General features: G+C 42.2%; 1 protein-coding gene across 2 annotated transcripts in view; it reads left to right on the top strand.

Annotated features, from left to right (window-relative positions):
• GLS2 (glutaminase 2) overlaps window positions 1-25,024 on the top strand; it is a 116,484-nt gene that overhangs the window by 63,783 nt on the left and 27,677 nt on the right. For both annotated transcript variants that reach the window (XM_073613925.1, XM_073613924.1), the window contains exons 8-11: window positions 3,450-3,482; window positions 6,475-6,533; window positions 18,409-18,475; window positions 22,039-22,089. In XM_073613925.1, the coding sequence (XP_073470026.1) occupies window positions 3,450-3,482; window positions 6,475-6,533; window positions 18,409-18,475; window positions 22,039-22,089 (210 nt within the window). The remainder of the gene's footprint in view (window positions 1-3,449; window positions 3,483-6,474; window positions 6,534-18,408; window positions 18,476-22,038; window positions 22,090-25,024) is intronic.

Consider the following 25,024-nt stretch of genomic DNA (forward strand, 5'->3'; position numbering starts at 1 on the left):
GCCATGCTTCTATGGATGGAAGTTCTTTTAGCTTCCACCTAAGAAGTATCTCCCTCCTAGCATAAAATAAAGAGTAGGTTAGACAGAGTTTAACGTAACGATTCCCCTCTATATCATCTAAATGGCTCAGTAGTAGGGTTAGAGGATCAAGCGGTACTTGGACTCCACATATTGTACCTAATGTATCTGCTACCAAGGTCCAGTATGGGTGCAGCCTAGGACAGGACCAGACAACATGGAAGAAGGAGCCCACCTCCACCCCACATCTATTGCAATTGGGGCTAAGTCCAGGATAGATATTTGCTAGCCTTCGTGGCGTGTAATAGGCTCTGTGCAAGAATTTTAACTGGATAAACCTGTCCTTAGCCGCAATCATAGAATGAAGGTTTCTCTCGATCAGGCAACCAGACCCACAAAAGCACAAAGGGGACATTGAGAACCATAGTATACCGGTATAAACAATCGCCATTAATACTGTCTTGTACCATAAAGAGAAAAATAAAAATAAAAACAATAATAACACAAGGCCCGCAACGGCAGACCAAACCAACCAAATGACCCCCGCCCATCCCCCATCTCAGTAGGAGGGCATCCCTCCCCGAAAAGAAGTGAGCTAGCCAGCTCAACATGAGGGCAATGTGCAAGAGGTACTCAGCCTCTCTACTAAGCGTTCATGGAACAGTCCGGCATGGATATTGTGTGTAAATCACCCGGTTCCCCGGGGGCACATACTTCAAACTCAGGGGGACTTAACCAAACAGTAAAACAAATTCATACCCCTGTTGCTCGTAAAAGTGAAAACAAAGAAAAAAAAAAAAACACCTGACACGCTATGACTGTGCACCCAGATCCCAATGTCCTTTCAACCCTTCCAGATGTGCATGAAATGGAAAAAATCCATGATCTTAAGAAGGGACATCTCGTGAAAGTCTCCCCAATGCTGGAGGTTGTTGTAGGACATAAGTGATATAGGAGTATTAAGCTATCAGGGAGAGGTGCACAGATAATACCTGTTTCCCCCCCCCCCGGCATAGCTATGACCCTCTCCAAGGTGGGAGTTTGTTGTGGAAGTTGACCGCTATGGAGAGATTCAAGGATACTGGGTCTTTATCAATGCATAAACTAGGGGTGAACTGTCCCGCCCGCACAAGTAGGGTTACCCCACAATCTGCAATAATTGCATTAGCCTCCCTGGGTCATGAGACAGCAGATTGTCACCAAAAAGAGAGAAGGGTGGGGGAGGCTCCAGGCAGCACTCGTCTGAGACCTGCACTTCAACTCCTGGCTCCCGAAGCAGTACCTTTCAAGGAAGGAGGGGAGAAGTCTCAGAGATCTCCGTTCTCAGGGTTCCCCGTTTGCGCCGTCACCCAAAGCAAAATCCAGCTCCATGAAGGCAGTTTCCAGACAGAAGAGGAATTCATGTCATATGCTTTCTGGGTACGCGTACCTTCCTTTCACAACCACAGAGAGTCCTCCAAAGGCAGGGGAAACATTATCTCAGTGCAGGGATGTAAATAGGTGGTGCCAAACAGATAGCAAGCCAGGATACAGAGTTCACAGCATACCAGATAAAGGATCAAATAGGGAGCGATTCAACCCAGGCCGCAGCGTCTCTTGGTGAGGTAAAAAACTGGGCACGTTCCCCATCCTGGACCCGCAGCTTGGCCGGGAAAAGCATGCTATATTTTAGTCCTTTCTGACGTAGCATTCCTCTGACATGGTCAAATGCCTTCCTTTGGCGCTGGGTCTCCACGGTGTATTCTGGAAATATGAGGAGTTTCGTATTCTCAAATTTTAGCTCTCCTTGCAATCGGGCCGCCCGCAGGACTGTATCACGATCCCGGTAATGTAGCAGCTTGAATATGAAGGTGCGTGGCGGAGCTCCCTGGGGGCCTCTGGTTGCTGGGATACGGTGGGCTCTCTCTATAGAGAAGAGCAGGTTGTTACGCCTATTACGGTTCTCGCCGTCCTCAGCCCTAGTCTCCAGGGTTTTTACTTTTACCTGTAGGGCCCAGATGTCTGTATGATGTTCCCTCAGGGTGTCCTCCGTGTCTGAAACCCTTCTCTCCACCTCTGTCACCCGCTCCCGGAACTTGTCCATGTCTCTGCGGATAAGTGCCGTTTCGGTTTGTACATGCTCAATTTTTGTAGTCAGCGTTGCCTGACATGTAGAGATTGCCGTCATAAGGGCCTCAAATGCCGCTGAGCTTCTATGGCTGCTTCTATGGCTCCGTTAGGCGGCGGATCCGTCTGGGTCTCCATGTTTAGAGCCTCATGGGAAGTAGGCCGCGGCGTTTGTCGGGTGCTCACCGGGGTCGCAGCGTTCGATTTGATCCCACCTTTTCTGCCCGTGGGCATCGCCCAAGCTTCCCCTCACGTTCCCGCTGGAAGATGGATGTAGAAAGGGTCTGTTACACCAGGATTTATGCAGGATAGGAAGCCGGTGAGAGGAGTGCAGTTAACAAGCGACTGCTCTCAGTGCCATCTTGGACACGCCCCCGATTACAACCACTTTAAATATAGAAAAGTGCAGAAACTTTTTTAAGATCCCACCTATATATACACATCTAGTGCTTCATAAATTGTTGGCACTATACATCAGATAAATTAATAGCATTTTCAGTTTGTGATGCTCAGACACAGTTTAGTTTCGGTTTTAAGTAATCATCCAGAATTCACCACTTTGACAACAAAGCACAAAATTATGTTACAAATACTAGCACATTATGAGAGACTTACCTCAAAACAAAGTCCTTCCAGCACCACGTTGTCACCGCTGAGAGGGCTTCCATCTTCCCACCGGTCTTCCTTCCAGGTTCATGGCCTTCGACTACATGAATGGCCAGGAATGCGATGACGTCACTCCAGTTTACGGCATGGCCTCTGAAAGCCCGGCACGCGTGCACCGGTGATGTAACCAGTTGCATGCTGCATGCACTCTGAATATCTCTTAAACAGTGCAAGTTTAGGAAATATTCACAGTACCTACAGGTAAGCCTTATTATAGGCTTACCTGTAGGTATAAGTAGTAGAACAGAGTTCACTACCGCTTTAAATACAAAACAGATTGGCTGCAAAACAGTTATATACAACTGGGTTGTGTCGGTAATAAATGTACCTTTTTTAGACATCCCAGGTACTAACACTGAATTATTGAAAGGGTGTATATGATAACAAGGATGAGAAACACTGGAATAAATGCATGTTTGATTAACACCCCCTTAAAGATATTGAAATTATAAGCATGCTGTTTTTAAATATCCAGAAAAAGCAAGAAAACACTCTAATAAAATATATAAGCTGATTTCCATGTAGTTTGTTTGAACATGGAATATATTTTAAATGTCTCATGGTTTATCTTGAAATCAGGCTGCTTAGTGAGTGAATATTGCACACACATTTACATACCTTTCATGATAACTATTGTTTTATTTTATTTATTTATTTAGCAAGGTGCAAACAAGGCGGAAAAGTTTGATTATGTAAGTTTGTCACATTTTTCATCATGCTCTATAATCAGTGGACATATATCAGTGTGGTTACGTACATATCTTCCTGTCACAAATACTCAAAGTGAAGGTAAACAGAACACATTGGCAGTGTTAAACATTAAACAGCATCTAAGGCAAAAGCATCTGTTTTATCCTTCCTGTGAGTTCAGATTATGTCTAGTGAGAGGGACAAGGTGCAGAATCTTCTCTTTTCCTGGCAATATTATCATATTATATATGGTCTAAGAAAATCTGCACCCCCAGTTCTGTGTGTTCTAATGAAAATCTGTCCTAAACTATTTTTTTTTGGGGGGGGGCTGAGTTGGGAAGTGTTAGGACCTATGTCTTGGTTTAAATTAGATCTTTGTCTCTGTTGGAGAGACCATTTACTACTTGTTGAATGGAATCTCTACAACTTTGTTCGGTATAGCAGGGGAAGTTTAGGACCTCTAAGAGTTAGTTATCACTGTCTGGACTTCTGTTGGAGAAAATTTCTCTGGCTTCCTTCAAATTTCCCAAAAAAAGACCTGAGCAGAATCATTAAATCCAGAATTTTTAAGTAAACCTCTACAATATTTTTATTGCAATTTGGTCTGTTTCTCACCTCATCTGGACAGCAAGTGATGCAAAGCTCAGACATAGACATCCTAACCCTTCTCCACTATCCAAAATTGATTAAAAAAGAGTTCTACTTCGTAGGTGCTTCATGACATGGAGCTATTCATTATAGATGCATACTGACATTTTTTTTTTTTTTTTTGCAAATTCTTTTTTCTTGTTCAATATTTTTTATTGAATAGAAGAAAAATGGAACAAAGGTATATAGTAATAACATGGCAAAAACACAGACAGATGCGTTTGAAGGTAGTTTGCTGAGACTACAGAGTGTTTTAGAACATTAGATCCAGATTGTACTAGCCATATAGAAGCATAGAGAAGGAATAGTAAAGCAGGATAACCTTGCTAAGGTATAGCATAATTCAGTAACTAAAATGGTTAAACCAGAGGTTAAAGTGATTGTAAAGTCTCATTTTTTTTTACATAAAAATAAGAAACATGTTATACTTACCTGCTCCATGGATGCTAGTGGATTTGCACAGAACAGCCCAGATCCTTCTCTTCTCGGATCCCTCTTTGGCTCTTCTGGCCCCTTCCTCCTGTCAAGTGCCCCCACAGCAAGCAGCTTGCTATGGGGACACCCGAGCTGAGTCACAGCTCGACCCTGCCCCTCTCTCTCCTGTTTGGCTAACTGACTTTGATTGTCGGGAGCCAATGGCACCGCTGCTGTGTCTCAGCCAATCAGGAGGAGAGTCCTGGGCGGACGAGTCACATGTGGACATCGCTGGATAAAGATGGGGCTCAGGTAAGTATTAGGGGATGCTGGGGCAGCTTCTGCACACATCTTAATGCATAGGGGGAGGCGAGTAGGGGGACAGGGGAGGATGTAGGGGTGGGTCAACCCAGAGATCAGCTGGAGGGAGGAGGCTTTAACTTTGTATGAACTGGATAATTGGGCTTTTAGAGACGTGGGCTTTTAGAGAATTGGGCTATTAATCAGGGTAGAAGTAAGGATTCATCAAAATTACAGAAGAAGATAGTGTTTTACCTATGGGTTCCAGAGTGCCTATAACTTAGGGAGAATATTCTTTTTTATTTTATTTTCTTTTTATTTATTTTTTATTGCTTTTTCAACATTTTGCAAGTTTCACAAAACAGTATCTAAAGACAAATAGACATAACAATGCTACAGCACCAGAAGCCAGTACAGCAATGAAAAATATCCATCCAAAAATGCATATAGAGATTTTATACATGCTATAGCAATGATAGTTCAACAGGAACAATACCTACATTTTATAAAACACTGAACAGAATGGTTGCTAGGAAAAGGTACCTGTACAAATCCAATGTTGTCAATGCTGTTTGCACTGAACATTTGGAACAGGCCCAATTCTGTAGCCTGAGTAATCAGAAATAATGGGACATATGGTCGGTAGGTTTTAGTAGCAGGAAAAAGCTAATGAATAAGTGCAGTTCTAAAACACCAAGGTTAATCAAGTGACTAAACGTGAACAGGAACTAAGATTTCAGGTCTTTTGTCAAGAATTCTTCATCTCATCTATGGAAAGCAAGCATTATTTTTGTATTCTTTAACCATATTCGCCCTGTTTTTTCATTTTCAGATTCTGTTCATTTTGTTTTCAGGAGTGTCTGCATTGGCTACTGTTTGGTTTTGTGCTGTGATTGTATCCTCAGCATGAAGTCATATGTTACTGTAAAAGGACAAGATGGAAGTTTATGTTCATGAGTTTACTAAGAATGTAAACCTGTCCTTATAACCCCCGAGATTCAGGAATATAAACATAAAAACATAGAAAATGATGAGAGAAAATAGACATAATGGTCCATCGAGTCTACCCATTTCACCATTACAGACTGTATTAGACGCTGCTATGAGATTTTAATACATTCATTTTATCCATACATTGGGCAGACTGGGGCCCTAAATATATAGTGAACTTTGAGATCCAGTGATCACAGAAGGATATCAGCTCATCCCCACCTTCAATTCACATGACATTTTAATCTCAATTGTTTCATCTTTGTCATATATGTTTTGTCATATGGCTGACTGTCATAAAGCCTTATTCCATGTTATAGGGAAACATTACAAAAATAAACCTTATGACCTGCTGGCCCCTATGAGGTTTATGAAGAATATCTGCAATTTACATGAAACCAAATACCACTTGACCTTTTTTCTGTCATTTTTACTTCCTTCCTATACAATTCTAGACAGCCTTACATACCGGATGTCTTTATTTTAATATATAACTGTAGAGAAGAACACTAGAAGACATTTTTGTTTGTAGGTGCTTGAAGATATATTTGATCTACCCTCCAAGATTTTATGTACAGTAGTTAACTAGTTTAGAGTTTTTTGCCTAGAATTCCACTAACCTGTCTCTTCTGCCTACTCAAGGTTATGCAGTTTCTGAAAAGGATGTCAGGAAATGAATACATTGGCTTCAACAATTCAACGTAAGGACGACAGGTGTATCAGTCTGGGTGCCAAGCTCGGGTGTGAAGAGCTCGCATGTCCCACAGTAATTATCCTGTCACACATTATAAACAACTGCCTGCTTTATATTGTTTTCTATAGATTGGGGTTTTTGTCTTATGTAACTCAAATAGAGGTATGTTTTATAATAACCCTGACAATTTTAATTTTGGTTTGTTACTAACAGCACTAGTATTTAGAGACCAAGAGTTGACTTTCTATCTGCTACTGCTATATTAGAATTACTAAAATTATTTTTATCAATTCTTGTTTGCAACATTCAAAGTTAAGATTAAATATTGACATAAGACATCCTGTAGCTGTTAGGAAACGTATTGTATGAAGATCTTTTCTTCTTCGACCAGACTGTTATGACTAACTACAAATTCAGCATGTGTGCGTTTTGGCCTCTGGCGATATGTTTATGATTTTACTAGCATTAGGAAACATTGCAGTATTTTCAGCCTGGCCCATCTCAATTTCATCTAGGGCAAATGAAAACCTTAAATGTTCTATGGCTGTTACAGTCCCTTCAAAAATGCTATTATCTTTGCTACCTTTCATAACTATGTATATTGTACAGTAAGGGCATGATTACCTTTTTAGCGCATTTGCTTAAATACCCCAGACCTTGTTGTTTCTTTAGCCATCCAAACCAAGCTGTCATACAAATTTATTGGTAAAGCAATATGTAGAGCGTAAAGCCTTGTACATACGATCCGATTGTTGGCAGGGGATTGTGTGATGACAGACTATTGGCCTAAAATCCGACCGTTAGTACGCTCCTTCAGACAATTGTTGTCCAACTTTCGGCCAACAATAGTTGGATGGCGAGCTAGTAAATTTTCGGCGTACAATGGTCTGTTGTCAGATTTTCGTATCGTCTGTACACAAGTCCGTCACACAAAAGTCCAAAGTACAAACACGTATGCTCGGAATTAATGCTCACCAAACACGACATTAGCAGAAGGTGCCCAAAGGGTGGCGCTCAAGAGCTGCTGGCTGAAATTCCACGTAGTACGTTACTACGTTCGTGTTTGTTGGCCAACAAATGTGTGCCGTTAGTATGCAAGACAAGATCCAGGCACATGCCCTTTTGACAAAAGTCTGACCCTCTGTTGGCCAACAATCTGATCGTGTGTACCAGGCTTTATCCAGAGCAACCAAGCAGCTATGACTTTTCCCTGACCTGACTGCAGTAAATGGCAAATATTACCAATTGCTGTAGGCAAGTTATCCTAGTAGACTGTCATTGCATATCTTTTGCTAAATAAGCCTTCTAGTGGTATTCAGTACTAAAACTTCAATCCAGCCCAAAACAGATGTTCAGTTTTTGTCAGGTGATGTAAAATTAAGCCACCTGAAAGTTTGCTAAAAACTGCTTGGGACTTTTGTTGTGAGGTCTGTCCAATAAAGATGATTCTGTGCTTTGCCCATTACATCCTCCCCAGCTGCACATACCTTTAATTTACTCCCCCAACACTCTATTTGGCCACTGGGAGTGAATAGAAAGTATTGTGCTTCTGAGTATGGGGAGCACCCACTGTACAGCGCTGGTGTTTAAAGACTGGTCAGGTTCACTTAAAAGTTCCTGGATCTGCACACTTGCTGAAGCAGTGATGAGGGGTTCCCACTCTTCGTTCATCAATCCATTTTATAGACATAGAGACAGAGGTGTGAACAAGAGTTTTTGCTGCTACAGCCACCTAGAAATTGCAGGAACTTTTGGGTGGCCGATCACCAGACAGTTATGTAACTGTTGCAGGTATAGGATATGCAGATGATACCAGGCCCTTAGGGCTGGTTGTCACCTGCAAAGTAGGGAATTTGGGAGAAGCTTCTGCATGCATTAGATGTATACAGGGAGGACATTTGAATCCTTAGAATTTCTCAGTGCAAAATGGACATAGTCAGACGTTTCCAAGAAGCAAATATCAAGATAATGTAGCAGGTGCTAGTGATGTCATTGTGTTGTCTGGCAAAAATGGCAGTTCTGCATGTGGAATAAGAAAAATAAACTTTGTATCAAACATTGCCAATTGGCCCAGTAAAGGCTTGATCTTGTATTTATTTATTACTGGATTAGGCCCTCCACACTTTTTTTAAATACAATGTTTACTTGCAAAATTAGGTATGTTCTGTTATTCTCATGCTGTTCCTCTAGGTGTGTAACTTATTAATTTTACCTAAAATTCAGTTTTTTTTCAGCTTTTGTAAATACAGATATAATTGTGCAGGTTTTTTTTTATCAAAAAGGTGTTTATTAAACAAATTAGACAGTTTGCAATGTACAAACAATGTACTTGCAGATATCTATAGTTACATATCACAGTTATGCTTGCGCCCCTGACTGTAATTCAATCAGCATGACCTTCAAGTCCACAATACGCTGAAGCACAGAGACATATACATTACAGCTGGTGTTGAGCATCAAGATCTCCCTGTAGGGCATTGCAAAATTCTGGACATTACCAGTTCCCTGGGACTTAGCCCAGGGGTATCCAGCCATGGTGACCAGATTCTTTCTAATCTACCTGGGCATCCCCTGTGCTGATAGATATATCTTTCCACGACCAAAGTGTTCCCCATGTGTGTTATCCACAAGGCAACTGTGGGCTGTGAGATTGATTACCATCCCATCAAGATAAGTTTTCGGGCTCAAACAGTGCCCTAGAGAATGCTGTTCTGACCATCTACTCAGGAATTACCTTCTCCAAAACTACCAAGATACAGTGAGTTGGGTTTAAAGGGATGGTCATCTGAAACACTTGATTAAGCATTGCAAGTACTCCATTCCAGTAGTGGTGGAGCTTTGGGCAGTGCCAGAGTAGATGGATGAAATCCCCCTGGCTCTGCCTACACCTGCTGCACAGGGGGTCTGCCAGCCTACCCAACTTATGTAGTTTAAGCAGGGTGTAGTGCACTGAAGCACAATGTATAATTGGGATACTTTTTGGGCAACGTTGAGAGAGCAGGTAGTAATGGATTGCAGTGCCTCCTCCCATTGGTCTCCTGTGAGTGGCCTTACATCCTTTTCCCATAGGGATGATGCCTTAGTGGGGTGAGCTCTTAAATGGTGTGTCAGTAACATTTGATAACAATGTGAGATGATCCTTTTAGTTTCAGTGGTTGATTGTAAGAGGTGGAAAATAGGGGTGTTGGACATAACCCAGTTGTTAGCTTCCCCCTACCCGCTCACAGCGTGCCTAAGCTGGAGATAGGAGTAAAACATGGTGGGGGGCAAAGTAAACTTATTTTGTAGCTCGGGGAAAGACAGCAACCTGCCATCCCGAAATATGTGGGACAGCAAAGTTACACCAAAGGAGCGCGACTTGGGTCCCTGTCGTAGTTTGGCCAGTTCGACATAGGAGAGGTTATCCCGTATTGGGTTGTATTCAGTGAACCCTAGCACCCCCTGCATCTGTTTGCCCTTGTTCCATATTTTTTGAAGTAGAGTAAGGGTGGGCGTCTATTTTTTAGATTTATGGAACATCTCACCTCCAGGCCCATCGGAATACTCTCCGCTCCAGAGCCGATCAGCATCAACCTTGCTGATGAGCCTACTGGATCATAGGCCATGGACCAAATCAGATGCTGCATTTGGGCTGCAATATAGTACAGCCAAGGATTGGGCACTGCCAATCCTCCACTGTTTTTGGGGTACTGTAACTGCTCTAGTTTGATCCTGGAGGGGCCTGTATTCCACAATAGGTGTCTAAAGAGGGTGTTACCACTCTGAATATTTTTAAGTGAATTACAAGAGGAGAGTTGTGTAGAAAATATAGCAACTGTGGCATCAATATAATTTTTATTAAGTTGACCTTACCCGCCAGTGATAGTTTAAGATTATTCCAGGTGTTAAATTTGTCCTGAAATTGGGATAGTAGGGGGTACACATTTAGTGGGCCGTAGTCTGCGAGTCTAGGAGATATTTGTATTCCTAGGTACTTGAATGAGGTCACTACTGGGATAGGACTGGAATCAGGTAGCTTCACCTCCCAATCCCCGTCAAGCACCATTAAGGCGATTTGGACCAGTTTATGGTCAGACCGGAGTAGTGTTCAAAACTGGAAATCACAGCCGTTGCTTCGGCTAAGGAGGTATTGGTGTCCCCCAGGAAAAGCATCATGTCGTCAGCATACAACATGATCTTCTCATGTAGATCACTAAACCTCAACCCGTAATCCCTGGGCTGGCCCTCACCAGTGCCGCCAATGGCTCTATGGCGATAGCAAAGAGAAAGGGGGACAGTGGGCAACCCTGCCTCGTGCCCCATGTGCAAAGTAAACGCATGAGACATTCAGCCCAACATCCTAATTGTCGCTTGTGGGGATGCGTATAACAGTCTGACCCAAGCTATGAATCGATCTCCAAATCCAAATCTGGATAGCACCGCCCACAGATCTCGCCAGCCAATACTGTCGAATACCTTGTTGGCATCAAAGGACAACAGAACCCTGTGTCCCCCATTGTCCGCCTGTAGTTGCATGTTCAAAAAAAGGCGTCTGAAGTTAGTGGCCGTGGATTTTTGTGGCATAATACCAGCCTGATCAGGATGTATAATGGAGGATATAATCCCGTTGACTCGGAGTGCCAAGACCTTAGCCAGGATCTTAACATCGCTCTGGAGGAGAGAAATGGGCCTATAGGAACCTAGGTCAACCGGATCCTTCCCAGGCTTAAGCAAGAGTATCACATTCGCTCTGGCCATTGAGGGTGGAAGGCGACCCTCCTCAATGGAGGCATTGAACACCTTCAGTAGCCTTGGCAGCACCTGTTCAATGTATTGGGCAAAAACCTCCATGGGGAAGCCTGTCCTCCCCGGGGGCCTTGCATGTGGGAAAAGAACACGCTGCTGCCTGCAACTCCTCCAAAGTTAAAGGTGCTTCTAATAGTTGTCTAGCCCCCTCAGGCAGGGAGGGCAAGTCAATACCAGTGAGATAATTGTCGAGATCAGCAACTGAGTAACCATCCCTCGACCCATAGAGGTCTGTGTAGAAGGATGCCAACTCAGATATGATTTGTTCCGGATCATTAACTATCCGGCCACTGGAAGAGTGGATTGCCCCGATAGCTGGGGATTGTTGCTGAGATCTAGCAATTTTCGCCAGTAGGCGACCCATTTTGTCCCCCTCCTTATAGAAAGCCAGCTTGGTAAAGAACCTCTTACGTTCTGCATTGGAGTTCTCAGGCGATCCAAGGAATCCTGGGCCGACATCCATGCCTCCCTTGCAGAATCTGATGGGTCTGCAACATAGGATAGTTCCAGCTGTCATACCTGATCTCCCACTTGGTCTGGTAGAGCGGAAGAGTTCCGTTTGACGTTTGTGATTTCTGTTATGAACACCTCTCTGAAGTATGCTTTGAACGTTTCCCATTTTTATATAGTATCAGTATATTGGCTATGACATTGGAAAAATAATTGATTTTGGTTGCTATGCGTTCCTGTGAGGTGAACAGCTTAAGCCAGAAGGCGTTGAGTTTCCAAGGGGCTTTGGGTAGTGAGGTGGGGGGCTGGGTGATCATCCATAAGGCTATAGGGGAGTGATCAGACACTCCTCGCGGAAAGTATTCTACCCTGGAGATATAGTTAACTATGCTAGGGGTGCCTACACACAGATCAATATGTGACAGGGAGCCATGGGTTTTGGAAAAACATGAAAACATTTTCGTATCTGGATTGCGCATGCGCCATATATCCGTCCAGCCTACCTTAGATATCGACTAGCAACTGAGAGCTGTACCCCTGCCACAATCTGGGGTCTAGGCAGCAATTAACACCGGAACATCAGGCTTATTCGCCAGGTACGACAGCAGCAACTGCAATACGTCCCGTGAGAACGGGGTTGGAATGTACACAAAAGCTAGAAGCAAGGTCATAGTAAACAATTTGCAGTATAAGAATACAAATCTGCCAGAGGTGTCTACCAGGGAGTCAAGCTCCTGATAGGCCAACACTTTGTGTATCAGTACACTCACTCCACGGGAATAAGCAGAATGGGTGGAGTGATACACTTTCCCAACCCATGCATATCGCAGGAACCCCACATTGCCCCCCAGGAGGTGAGTCTCCTGTAGGCCAATAATGGCTGGGTGGAATTTGCATAAGCAAGATGAGATCTTGGTCTGTTTCAGGGGATCATTCACTCCTCGGACATTCCAAGACACAGTGGGTGTGGATGACATTGCATACTCAGATATATACTTACAAGGAGGCCCAGTGGACATCAGTGGTCCCTTAACCTAGCCAACCAGTCTGGGCACGTTGCTAACCTGGAGTAATCAGCAGAAAATGCATTAAGCATAACATGCCCCTCAAGGGGGCTGTACATTGGAAAAACATTGTGAATAGGAGGCAGTCAATCTTGCGCAACTGGGCAGCATATGAATTTAAGAAAAAACACAAATTGAAGCAAAAGATCCTGGGATACAGCCAAGGTCAACCGGACACCGCATCATATCTTCTCATGCCAAACCGGGCACCGAAACAAATACCATGTAACCCATGACCACAGATAGTTCACAAGCAACCAACACGGTAGCATCTCCCGTGTGGGCTGGTATAAGCAGCAGAACCAACAAAAAGTGGAAAGTGTGTAATCACTCGCTGTGTATATATTGCAGAAATAGTTCCTCTGTAAAAGGCAAACTGTATAGGGAAATGGAAGCCATATTTATTGTAACCCCCAAACTATTTTCTTTCAAAGTTACAATCCTCAGTCTACAAGAACCCCACAATTGCAATAACTTGACTGTGTACCAGTGGCGGTCTGTCCATATGGGGTGCAGGGGCGCCACCCCCCTAATCCATGCGCCTGGCCTCTAATCTACATGCAGAGCGCCAGATGCATTGATTTCAAAGGGGTTTTATTTATTTTTAAGCACAAAAAAGCCTGAGGCTCTAATTAGCTTCAAAAAAGGGTGGGCTAGCCCACCCAGTTGTGTGACAATAGCGAATTAATATTTGCTATTGTCTTCCTGATTCTCCTCCCGACCAATCAGGAAGTGGGTCCTGAGACCTGATTGGTCGAATTGGGTCCCAGGACCCATATCCTGTCCGGCCGGGAGGCAGCAACCCTACCCCAAATCCTTGTCATCTGCCTCCTAAGTTAAGGAGGCCTCTGATCGCCTCCTTCCCGTCTCCCGCAGGGGGGTGGCTTTGGTTTGCCGCCCCCTCCCCCCAAAAATATTAAGCACCAGACGCCACTGCTGTGTACCCCTAAACAGATTTGTTTAACCTTGCCTATATCCAACCAGAATCATCACAAAAAAGCAGTGGGTATCTATTGAACACATTTTTTTAAACCTTGCTAATCATTACTACTTTATTGTGGAGAGAAAATCCCACATGTTATTGTACTATTTTTAATAGGAGTGAAAGTGAGCCTTTGCTCACACATACAAGTGTTTGTACAAATCCTTGAGAAACAGTCTTCTACAATCTGCAAAGAATAATCCATCTATTATCATCATGACATTTGTGTACTAAGGTCCCATATTTTCACAGCCAAATGGTTCATTTCTACAAACTGGGTGATAAGCGAAAAGCTGTGAGACTATTTTTACTTGGGCCCAAAAGATATTTAGTGTCATAGCTATGTATATTTCAGTGGAAATTGCAGCATCAACAACCTAACATTTGAAACAAAATATAGAGAGATGGGAATGTCCAGCAGAAAAGCATGCATCTTCATACTTTTTAACAGGATAACAATAAGCAACAGCTACTAAAGATACAAGAAACAGCATATAATAATCAGTATCTTTTCAGTTCTGAGCTGGTACTGCAAGCGACACACAGGCACTTGTTACATGTTTTCTGGTCATGTCCTATAAAGTTATGCATTGGGCTTGATTTACTAAAACTGGAGAGTGCAAAATCTGGTGCAGCTGTGTATGGTAGCCAACCAGCTTCTAACTTCAGCTTGTTCAATTAGGTTTTGACAAAAAAACCTGGAAGCTGATTGGTTTCTATACAGAGCTGCACCAGATTTTGCACTCTCCAGTTTTAGTAAATCAACCCTATTATTTCATCAGGAAAATTACAGGTGTCATCCTCCCTTTCCATTTTCTAGTTTTCTTTTTCACAGATAAACAATACAACAAACGTTCATAATTAATTTATTAAATTCTTCTAAAACGGTTACTTCTTGGGATTGGAAAGCATGGCTCACATAAACAACTAATGAAACAGACACTAGTAGTCGATTGCATTACTAAAATGGAACAAATGTTTTTATCTACTCAAGACAGACTCCAGTGCTGCATTGCATTAAGACGTGGCTCTCCTGGATAAGGTTCAGAAGGACCTGACAACTACTAACAGTTGTCATCACAAACCCTTAAATCCTTTTCCAAAGCTCGAAATGTATTATTGGCACTACCTATCCTACGGATTAACCATTCTACAGCTCTTTTTTTCCTTCTTTTTCACTCTGCCTCTTCCCTTTCCTTCTCTTGTTTTGGACCATGGCACTTTATACACTCTATAGACAAGTATTTGGACACCCCTTTAAATTAGCAGACCTTGCTAATATTCTGCTGAATGCTGTGTAAATGAATGAGTAGATCTCGGTAAATGCTGAAAAGTAGTGGTGTAACCCTTGCCTAGGCCCTGTGTTCACAAGCTGGGGAAAAGGTAAACGCATTAATTAACTTTTTTTCCACGCAAATATTTTTCATTTTGTACAGTGTTTTATTAAGTGGAAGGAGACCCTTACTAAATAAACGGGCCTTACTGTTTTAGTGCTGATGCACTGCTCTAAGTTCAGGTGTTTTCTATAAGGGTTTTATTATTACAGGATACTGTTAATGCTACAGCATACAGCACAAAGATATTTTCAACAATGTTGTACTTCCAACAGTTTGAGGAAGGCCTTTTTCTGTTCCAGAATGACTGTGCCCCTTTGCACAAGACCAGGTCCATAAAGTCATGGTTTAATAAGTTTGGTAGGAACTTGAGTGGCTGCATAATGCCCTGTCCAGACCTACTGAACTTTGGGATGAATTGAATATCTAATGCAAGCCACGGCTTCTTTTCTGACATCAGTACCTGACTGTACATCCTGTATGCTTTTGTGGCTTAATGGGCTCAAATTCCCACACACACTCCAAAATCTTGTAGCAACCTTCCAGAATTGTGGAGACTGGCATAGCTGCAAGGAAAGGGGAGGGGGTGGAAAAGGGCAAGCTTATATGCCCATGGTTTTGGTATAGAAAAGCCTACCAGCCGCCAATTTTTTTAAACTAAAGTTCCACTTTAAAATCTTTCCTTGTTTTTTTTTTCCTCCTAATGTTGAAAACATGGATATGTTTTTTAGTGACCCTTGCTACTTCACTTATAGTTTCAAAGTTTCATAGTAGGTAAGGTTCTATAAAGACAATAGTCTATCCAGTTCAACCTGTGTAGGTGTACGTGTGTTGATAATTACTTCCCATATCCCTGTATGTTGTGTTCTTTAAGATGCACATCAATCATTAACCACTTGCCTACCACCTACCGCAGATATACTGTGGCAGGTCGGCTCTATTGCGCAAAACGACGTACCTGTACGTCATTTTGTGCAGTAGACACTGGGGCTGATTGGACAGAGGGGGAGCCAATCAGCGGGTCTGGCGGACCCGATGTTCGCCAGCCACCCACGATCACTCCCCAGAGAGGCAGAACGGCGATCTGCCTATGTAAACATGGCAGATTGCCGTTCTGACAGGGAAGAAGATAGAGATCTTGTGTTCCTGCTAAGCAGGAACACGGATCTCTGTCTTCATCCAATCAGACCATCCTCCACACGGTTAGCAAGCACCAACTAAGGACACACTTAACCCTTTGATCCCCCCTGATGTTAACCCCTTGTTGCTTTTGACGTAGGGCTTGACAAAAAGCGCCCACTGGGGGCTCAATCAATCTGCCCCAAACAAAGCCTTCACATTGCTAGGCTAATCTACCAACAAGGGCTTACTGATATCTGGAGGGAACTCAAACCTTTCCTGATATCCAAAGGCACAAGACAGGGGTGCCCTCTATCCCTGCTGATTTTCGCAATAGCGATCAAAACTCTATCAGGAATCACCCAGATATCCATGGAGTACGTTGTGGCCCTCACATGCACAAATGTGCACTTTTTGCAGACGATCAGCTCCTTTTTTATTACATCACCACTCATATCCCTACCAAATGTCTGTCGTCTGCTAGATGACTTTGGGAACATCTCTGGCCTTCATGTCAACATGTCCAAATCACAAGCCCTTAATATTAATGTTCCAGACTCACTAGTCTTTCCTGTGAAGGAACACATTATCTTTTCTTGGAGCAAATCCACTATACCTTACTTAGGTGTACACCTCCCATCCTGGATATATCAAATATACCCTACTAATTTTCCTCCAATTTATAAAAAACTGGAAACAGATCAGGGTTACTGATCTCAACTCAATCTGTTGTGGTTGGGAAGGGTGCACGCTAATAAGATGACATTACTCCCATGAATCCTCTACCTCTTTCGATCCCTACCCATACCCATTATTAAGGATCACTTGCGACGTTTTCAGGCAAAGATTATCGCCTTTGTCGGGGGTAAAAAGGGGCACCATTTAGCGAAAGTGGTTCTCTTTCAAGCCTGAAAAAAGGGGTAATATGACTGCCTAACATACTCTGGTACTACCAAGCTGCCCAGTTGGCCCAGATGTCAGTTATCTACTCTTGCGCTGCTAAACCCAATTGGGTGCACATGGAAAGACAGGTGGTGCCTAAGTTGATACTGAGCTACCTGATGTGGTGTCACCCAAGAAAGCGTCCTGCAATTCTCGTTACAACACACTCTCGCTCCTTAACCTTGTGACCATCTGGAGTTGGTATCTCCAATTTGCCCCCTAGCACACCTCTTCCATGAACCCCAATTTCCCCCAGGCATGAATATCAGGGCCGTTCAATGGTGGTTGAGCAAGGAATTGTACAGGATTGGACACTTCTTTACTTCAACAGGACCTTTCACCCTAAGCCACTGTATCAATAAACTGGAAATGCCAATGACTAAAAAATTCGTATTCCAACAAATTCCACACTTCTTACACTCCATATGGAAATCCAAACCTTTACCACCCAGCATCACTCTATATGAACAATGGTGCGGTCAGGGTACGGAGCAAAGGGGAGGGATCACAACGATATATGAGTCACTCTCTACAGTTCACACTAACAACAAAGTTTTGTTGGCGGAAAGCTTGAGAACCTGCAATCAAACATTTTTTGGCGGAAAGTCCGACAGCAAATGTTCGATGGAGAATACACACAGTCAGACTTTCCGACAACAAGCTCACATCCAAGATTTCCTGACGGAAAATAGTGTGTACGCAGCATTAGAGTCATATATTGGCTTCCACAGGGAGCATGTGGAGTGGTCATCAATCCAGTTGTTATATATTTGAAAAAGAACTACATGTCCAATCATCTTCAAGTGCTGTATTAGGTTCTAAGACCTGCCTGATTCAGCCTGTACAATAATGCTACATGATAGTAACCTTATTATTTATTAGTATATTTTTTAATTGTATTCCGAATAAGGTACTACATGGTAAATGAGAAAGCTTTAGTAAAATCCACTCTTGGTCTCAGCTGACTCTAGTGTTACATTTAGTAGTGCAGAGCATGTCATTAAAAGTAATAAATCACCAATGCTTTTTGCTATTTTACGATTCAGCTGTCTACAGATAAAAGAACCACAGCTTGCAAGACTCAAATTTAGACTGCTGACTGTTTTGTAAACCATGCTTACTCTCACTGTGAAATATAAATCATGTGCAGACTGTCGTCAGTCAGTCCTGCTGTATCTACTAACTGATATACTAAATCTACTGCAGGTTTCAGTCCGAAAAGGAGACAGGAGATCGAAATTATGCTATTGGATATTATCTCAAAGAAAAAAAGGTAGACATTTTCAGCCTGGTGCTTCATGCCTTGTCAATATAGAATTAGACAAGTGATATACATGAAGATCACAGGGAGTTGCCTTCCTTTGTTTTGTCACTATTTGGGACTAAGGATGAGCTCAGGCGTGTTCGCAAACAGCACGTGCAGAGCCCGCCAGGAAGTCGGCACTGCACAGTGCTAATCACAAGCTGTGTGACATAGTCCCAATGCACGGCTGCAGAGATCAAGAAATGTCTCACTGCCTGTGATTAGCGCTGTGCAGTGCCGACTTCCTGGCGGGCTCTGCACATGCTGTTTGCAAACACACCTGAGCTCATCCTTATTTGGGACATTCGTTAAACTTTCACAATGCAGTAATAGACACTAACATTCTGTGAATACAGATTATATGTTGTAGGTTTTACATTGTTTGCGCCTAATGTGATTATCTTAATTTGGCATGAATTAAGCTTGGTACACACAGGCCGAATATCGGGAGACATTTGCCGGTTAAAAAAAAAAAAAAACGGCCCGTGTGTATGTCGGTCTCTCCGGAGTTTTCTGGCAGGGGAACCCCTGTCAGAAAACAACAGCTCTGTGGGGGAGATCACTGTACTTACTTTGCATAGTTAGTACAGTGGCTCCGACCGGAGCTGACAACCTATGGTGTGAAACCTTTAGTGTGTACCAGACTTTAGCCACATTTATAAAGGTTTTGCTCCCAAATATCTATAAGGCTGGTTTCACACAGTCTGTCTGATCAGGTCCACCTGTCAGCTTTTCAGGCGGACCTGATGGGACCATCCGTAACTCTCTATGACCCCTGCCGGCTTCCTGATTCTGTCCGACAAAAACAGCACATCGGATGGAAACAAGCAGGCAGTCTTTTTCCATCTGACAGCCCAACAGAGAACAGCGAGGCTGTGTCCGTGTCCATTCTTCATAATGGAGTGGACACGGACCTCTCATTCACCTGCTCAGCAGGGAGATCCCCTGCTGAGCAGACACATGCGGACTACAGACAATGTCCATGTGAAAACAGATCTTTAAAGAGGAACTGCAGTCTGCTTACATAATTTGTAATAAAAACATATTTGCCATTCTGAAGCTTCCCTCCAACCAGTTTGCATATTATTTAATATATACTATGATTCTGTACTTGCCAAATATGCTGTAGAAATCTCCCTCCACTGAGTCTGGCTGCATCTATTTTAACTGTGGGCAGCTGAAGCTGCTGCCTGTTCACTTCCTGGATTTACACAGACACACATAGGCATACCTCCAGCTCTGCAGCTCTCATTGGCCCTCTTATGACTCATTCCCCCTCCCTTCCTGGCAAACTCTCATGAGAGTGAGAGAGAGTGCTGTGCATGATGTCATGAGCCTAGGCTTTTTACCAGACAAGAAACAGGAAGTGGGCTGTATAAGGTATTTACTGGCACATTTACTATCCAAAGTTAAAACAACAAGGGCAGTAGATTTAATAGATTGAAAGATTTAATTTAAAGCAGAACTTCACCTGAAAAGGGAAGTTCTACATATCCTACTCCTCCCAACCCCCCCCATTGTAAGCTTTTTTCTTCAGGGAGTGGGTACCTAGTTTTGAAGACACCTGCTCCCATTTAGACCCCCTCCCCTTGCCTGCAATCTCCTTGGACACGTCACAGGTCCCAGGAGGCTGCGGGACCATTCAGAAAGTCCAGGGCATCTCGTGGGTGTCTGCAGTGGGGAGCCAGCTGTGAGCCAGCAGGAGGTCACAGTAAGTTTCCCACAATCAACATGGGGACCTGAAGACCGTCGAAGAACCGGCCTGGGAGAAGACAGTGCCGGATTCCAAGGCTGATTACTTTCCTTTTATTAATCAATATAAAATATGTTGGTGCGCTTATCAAACTATCCCCATCTGTTGGAGTGGTGCTTATATATAAAATCCTAAACCATAAAAATACCCTGATATCTGGGAGAAGAAGTCAGTGACGTCTTCGCATAGTGTTCGGCAAACACAGCGATAGCTGTATGAGCGGTGAAGCTGTCTGACCATTATAACAAAAGCGATTCAGCTACTGCAAATGTGTGAGTGGATTACATTGTTTGCCCAGTCTTGTTGCATTTAAAAACACTGCGCAATGATGGTTTTTCTTTTATCTTTATGTGAATCATCATCTTGCAAATGTAATTCATCATACAACTGTGATCTGTGAGAATTGAAATACAAGCAAGTTCATCAAAGGCAATTGATTGGACATTCAGACCTCAGCTGGATTAACACAAACAGACACTATTTATTGCTGTTTTTTTTTCATCTACATATATCTAGGGATAGGTGTTCCCTTATATGTTTTTTGATGCATCTATTTGCATTTATTCACTTTATTGATTGCTATATTTATTTGCACCTATTCACTTTACTGATTGTGATATCAGGGTATATGTTTTTGATGCATTTTTTTGCATTTATTCACTTTATTGATTATTTATTTGCACTTACAGTATTCACTTTACTGATTATGATATCAGGGTATTTTTATGGTTTAGGATTTTATATATAAGCACCACTCCAACAGATGGGGATAGTTTGATAAGCGCACCAACATATTTTATATTGATTTATAGCAACAGGTGTCACAGCACTAATTGGTTGGTTGCAGCCTACACATTTCTTTTTGATGTTTTGTTATTTTATAGAGAATCCACATCAGCGCTTTAGTTTTCTTTTTTCACATTTTTCCTTTTATTAAAAGACAGCAGATACAGTAATTGAAGCTGCTGACTTTTGTTTTATTTTTTAACAAGACTGAAGGTCCTCAATTTACACTTGGAGTATTCACTGGAATATGAGAATTTTAAACTCAACTTTAGTTAAAATAGATGTTGATAAAATACGTTTTTCCTTCTTTGCTGCATGCACTCCATCAATGGCTGCATTTCTCTAGGCTGGTTTCCTGAAAGTGACAGTTCAGTAGACTATGCCTGTGTAATGTCTGTAGAAACAGGAAATTGTAGCCCCCCATCAGAAGCCCATATGACACTGTAACAATGCAGGAGCATAGTTATGAAAATAGGGACCGACTGTTGTCACGCTGTAGCAGGAAGTGACTGCATAGAGACCATTTATGGTAGAATAACCAGAACATGTTAGCATTTAAATGAGATCTCAGTGGTTGGGCTTATACAGTACATATTTTTGAGGATCTATAAGATTTTGATCAAATAGATCTTCTTGACTCTACAAAGATATACTGGTTTTGTACATATAGCAAATACAACAGAAATAATCTTAAAAGAGAAGTATGGTCAAAGCTTTTTTTTGATAAACTTCTCTTGTGGGTCACAGGAGTACATTTACTTTCATTCTTCTGTGACCCATAGTCAGCTTATAGAGGGCTATTTCCTGCTATCAACTGAAGGGACAGAGCCATGTCAGGGAAGGATCCCAACAATATTTTTGTGATCCATCCTGCTGCCTGATTGACAGCTGGCTCTGCCTTTCAGCATATGGCTGGGAGCTGTTTTAATTTTTAGTCTATCAAGAAATATTTATGTATATAATAATACAATATTTTGTTCTCTCTCCTTTTTAGTGCTTTCCGTCCAGCGCTGACATGGGGGTTGCTCTGGATTTGTATTTTCAGGTCAGTGTTCCTGCATGTGGTGATTACATTTTCAACTAAAGACCTGTTTTATGATGGGTTTGCATTATGTAGCAGACAGATGCGTAGAAGACTTAGTTTGAAACTATTGTATGTACAATTATTATAAAGTGTTATAAGCCACAGCAACCAATTAAATCCCAGCGTATAATATTTTACTGACATGAGAAGAAAAAAAAAGGAAGATTTTTCAATTGTTGTTATGTTATGTTTAGATTTAATGTGAGTGGATTTAAATTAAATTAGAACCTAAGAGCTGGCTTAAATTGTGTAGATGGTGCAGATTTTACCAGTGAGGAAAGAACTAGCCCTGACTTAAAGTGATACTAAACACACACTGTTTAAATGACATGATCCCTTCTATTTCTGTATATGGATGATGGCACTGTAATTATTTAATAAAAAAAAACCCCATCTAAGTACCCTTTTCCCATGTGATATACAGCTGTCACATGACCCAGATCCCCAACCTGTCTGCGAGAAAATATAAGCAGGAGGAGCTTCTAGTCCTCTGTTGCTGGTCACATGTACAAAAGAAAAAAAACAGCCTTTGGAATACAGAATAAAATTTGAAATTTTTTATTTTTTGGCAATAACATGGTGTGGGTGGATTTCTGCCAGTCACAGGCTGTGTCACGTCCCTGCAGCCTGTGTCATAGAATAAAAGAGAGGCGAAGCCTCCATCATGTAATATCCTGGCCCCATTGTGTTTAGCTGGTTAGTGGGCATGGAGGAGGAGGGAGTGAGTGGGCTGTCATTTACCACTGAGTATACGCCCACATATGTGACTCTATAGTCACAAGGGCGGCTCAGATGTGATAGGGAGGAAATGCTCAGCATAGAAACTCACTGAAAACTGAGCATGTGCAGAGTTGCCACCACAGCAGCAAAAAACCCTAGTTGAGTTGGGGACATGAACAGAAGGGGGAGATAGAGAACAGCAGGATCAACCAGGTTTTTTGCAGAATACAGAAAACAAATGTCATAGTGACTGAGTGAGTATGAACAGCATGCAATACACCATTTATTGATTTTTTTACGATGTGGGTTTAGTGACACTTTAAATAGCCACCTAGCCTACACATGTGATAACAGAGGGTCAGTTAAAAATTGGTATAAAGCATACCTAAAGCCATTTTTAAAAAAAAATTTGAATAGAGCAGAGAATAAGGGATAGAACTGCTGTTAGGTTTTTATTGCTGCCTGTGTCCTTGCTGGTGAGATTTCCATTCTTAGTTTGCCCTGGTGACTCCTGTTACCAAGACTATTTTGAGGGAAAATCTAAATATTTGAATTGTCGCTTGAAAAGGAACAAAGGTAAAATTTTCCAATGGGGACACTGACTAAATGAGGATGTACCTTACTTTGTGTATATACATATATACAGTTGTTCTCATAAGTTTACATACCCTGGCGGAATGTATGATTTCTTGGCCATTTTTCAGACAGTATGAATGATAATACAAAAACATTTCTGCCACTCAAGGTTAGTGTTTGGCTGAAGCCATTTATTATCAATCAACTGTGTTTACTCTTTTTAAATCATAATGGCAACAGAAACTACCCAAATGATCCTGATCAAAAGTTTACATACCCCAGTTCCTAATACCATGTATTGCCCCCTTTAATATCAATGAAAGCTTGAAGTCTTTTGTGGTAATGTGATATGTGGTATAGTAATGCTGCCCATTCCTCTTAGCAAAAAGCCTCCAGTTCCTGTAAATTCTTGGTCTGTCTTGCATTAACCACACGTTTGAGATCCCCCCACAGTGGCCCAATGATATTGAGGTCAGGAGACTCCAGAACATTCACTTTATTCTGCTGTAGCCAATGACAGGTCAACTTGGCCTTGTGTTTTGGATTATTGTCATGTTGGAATGTTCAAGTACATCCCATGGGCAGCTTCCTGGCTGATGAATGCAAATGTTCCTCCAGTATTTTTTGATAACATACTGCATTCATCTTGCCAACAACGTTGAACAAATTTCCTGTGCCTTTGTAGCTCACACATCCCCGAAACATGAGCGTTCCACGTCTGTACCTTTCATCATAGGCATTGTTGACCCCTCTCCAAATGTAGCATTTATGGTTGTTTCCAAAAAGCTCAATTTTGGTCTCATCACTCCAAATGACTTTGTGCCAGAAGGTTTGAGGCTTGTCTCTGTGCTGTTTGGCGTATTGTAAGCGGGATACTTTGTGGCAATTTCATAGTAGTGGCTTTCTTCTGGCAACTCGACCATGCAGCCCAGCTTTCTTCAAGTGCCTCCTTATTGTGCATCTTGAAACAGCCACACCACATGTTTTCAGAGAGTCCTGTATTTCACCTGAAGTTATTTGTGGGCTTTTCTTTGCATCCCGAACAATGTTCCTGGCAGTTGTGGCTAAAATTTTAGTTGGTCTACCTGGCCATGGTTTGGTTTCAACAGAACCCCACATTTTCCACTTCTTGATTAGAGTTTGAACACTGCTGCTTGGCATTCTCAATTCCTTGGATATCTTTTTATATCCCTTTCCTGTTTTATACAGTTCAACTACCTTTTCCTGCAGATCCTTTGACAATTCTTTTGCTTTCCCCGTGACTCAGAATCCAGAAACGCCAGTGCAGCACTGGATGAAAGATGCAAGGGTCTGTCAGGCCATGTTATCAGGCCAAAATCACCAGGGTATGTAAACTTTTGATCAGAGTAATTTGGGTAGTTTCTGTTGCCATTATGATTTAAAAAGAGTAAACACAGTTGATTGATAATAAATGGCTTCAGCCAAACACTAACCATGAGTGAAAGAAATGTTTTTTTATTTTCATTCATACGCTCTGAAAAATGGCCAAGAAATCATAAATTCTGCTAGGGTATGTAAACTTCTAAGCACAACAGTATGTATATATATATATATATATATATATATATATATATATATA

The sequence above is a fragment of the Aquarana catesbeiana genome, linkage group LG02, assembly GCF_042186555.1.
Source record: "Aquarana catesbeiana isolate 2022-GZ linkage group LG02, ASM4218655v1, whole genome shotgun sequence".
Classification (NCBI taxonomy): Eukaryota; Metazoa; Chordata; class Amphibia; order Anura; family Ranidae; genus Aquarana; species Aquarana catesbeiana.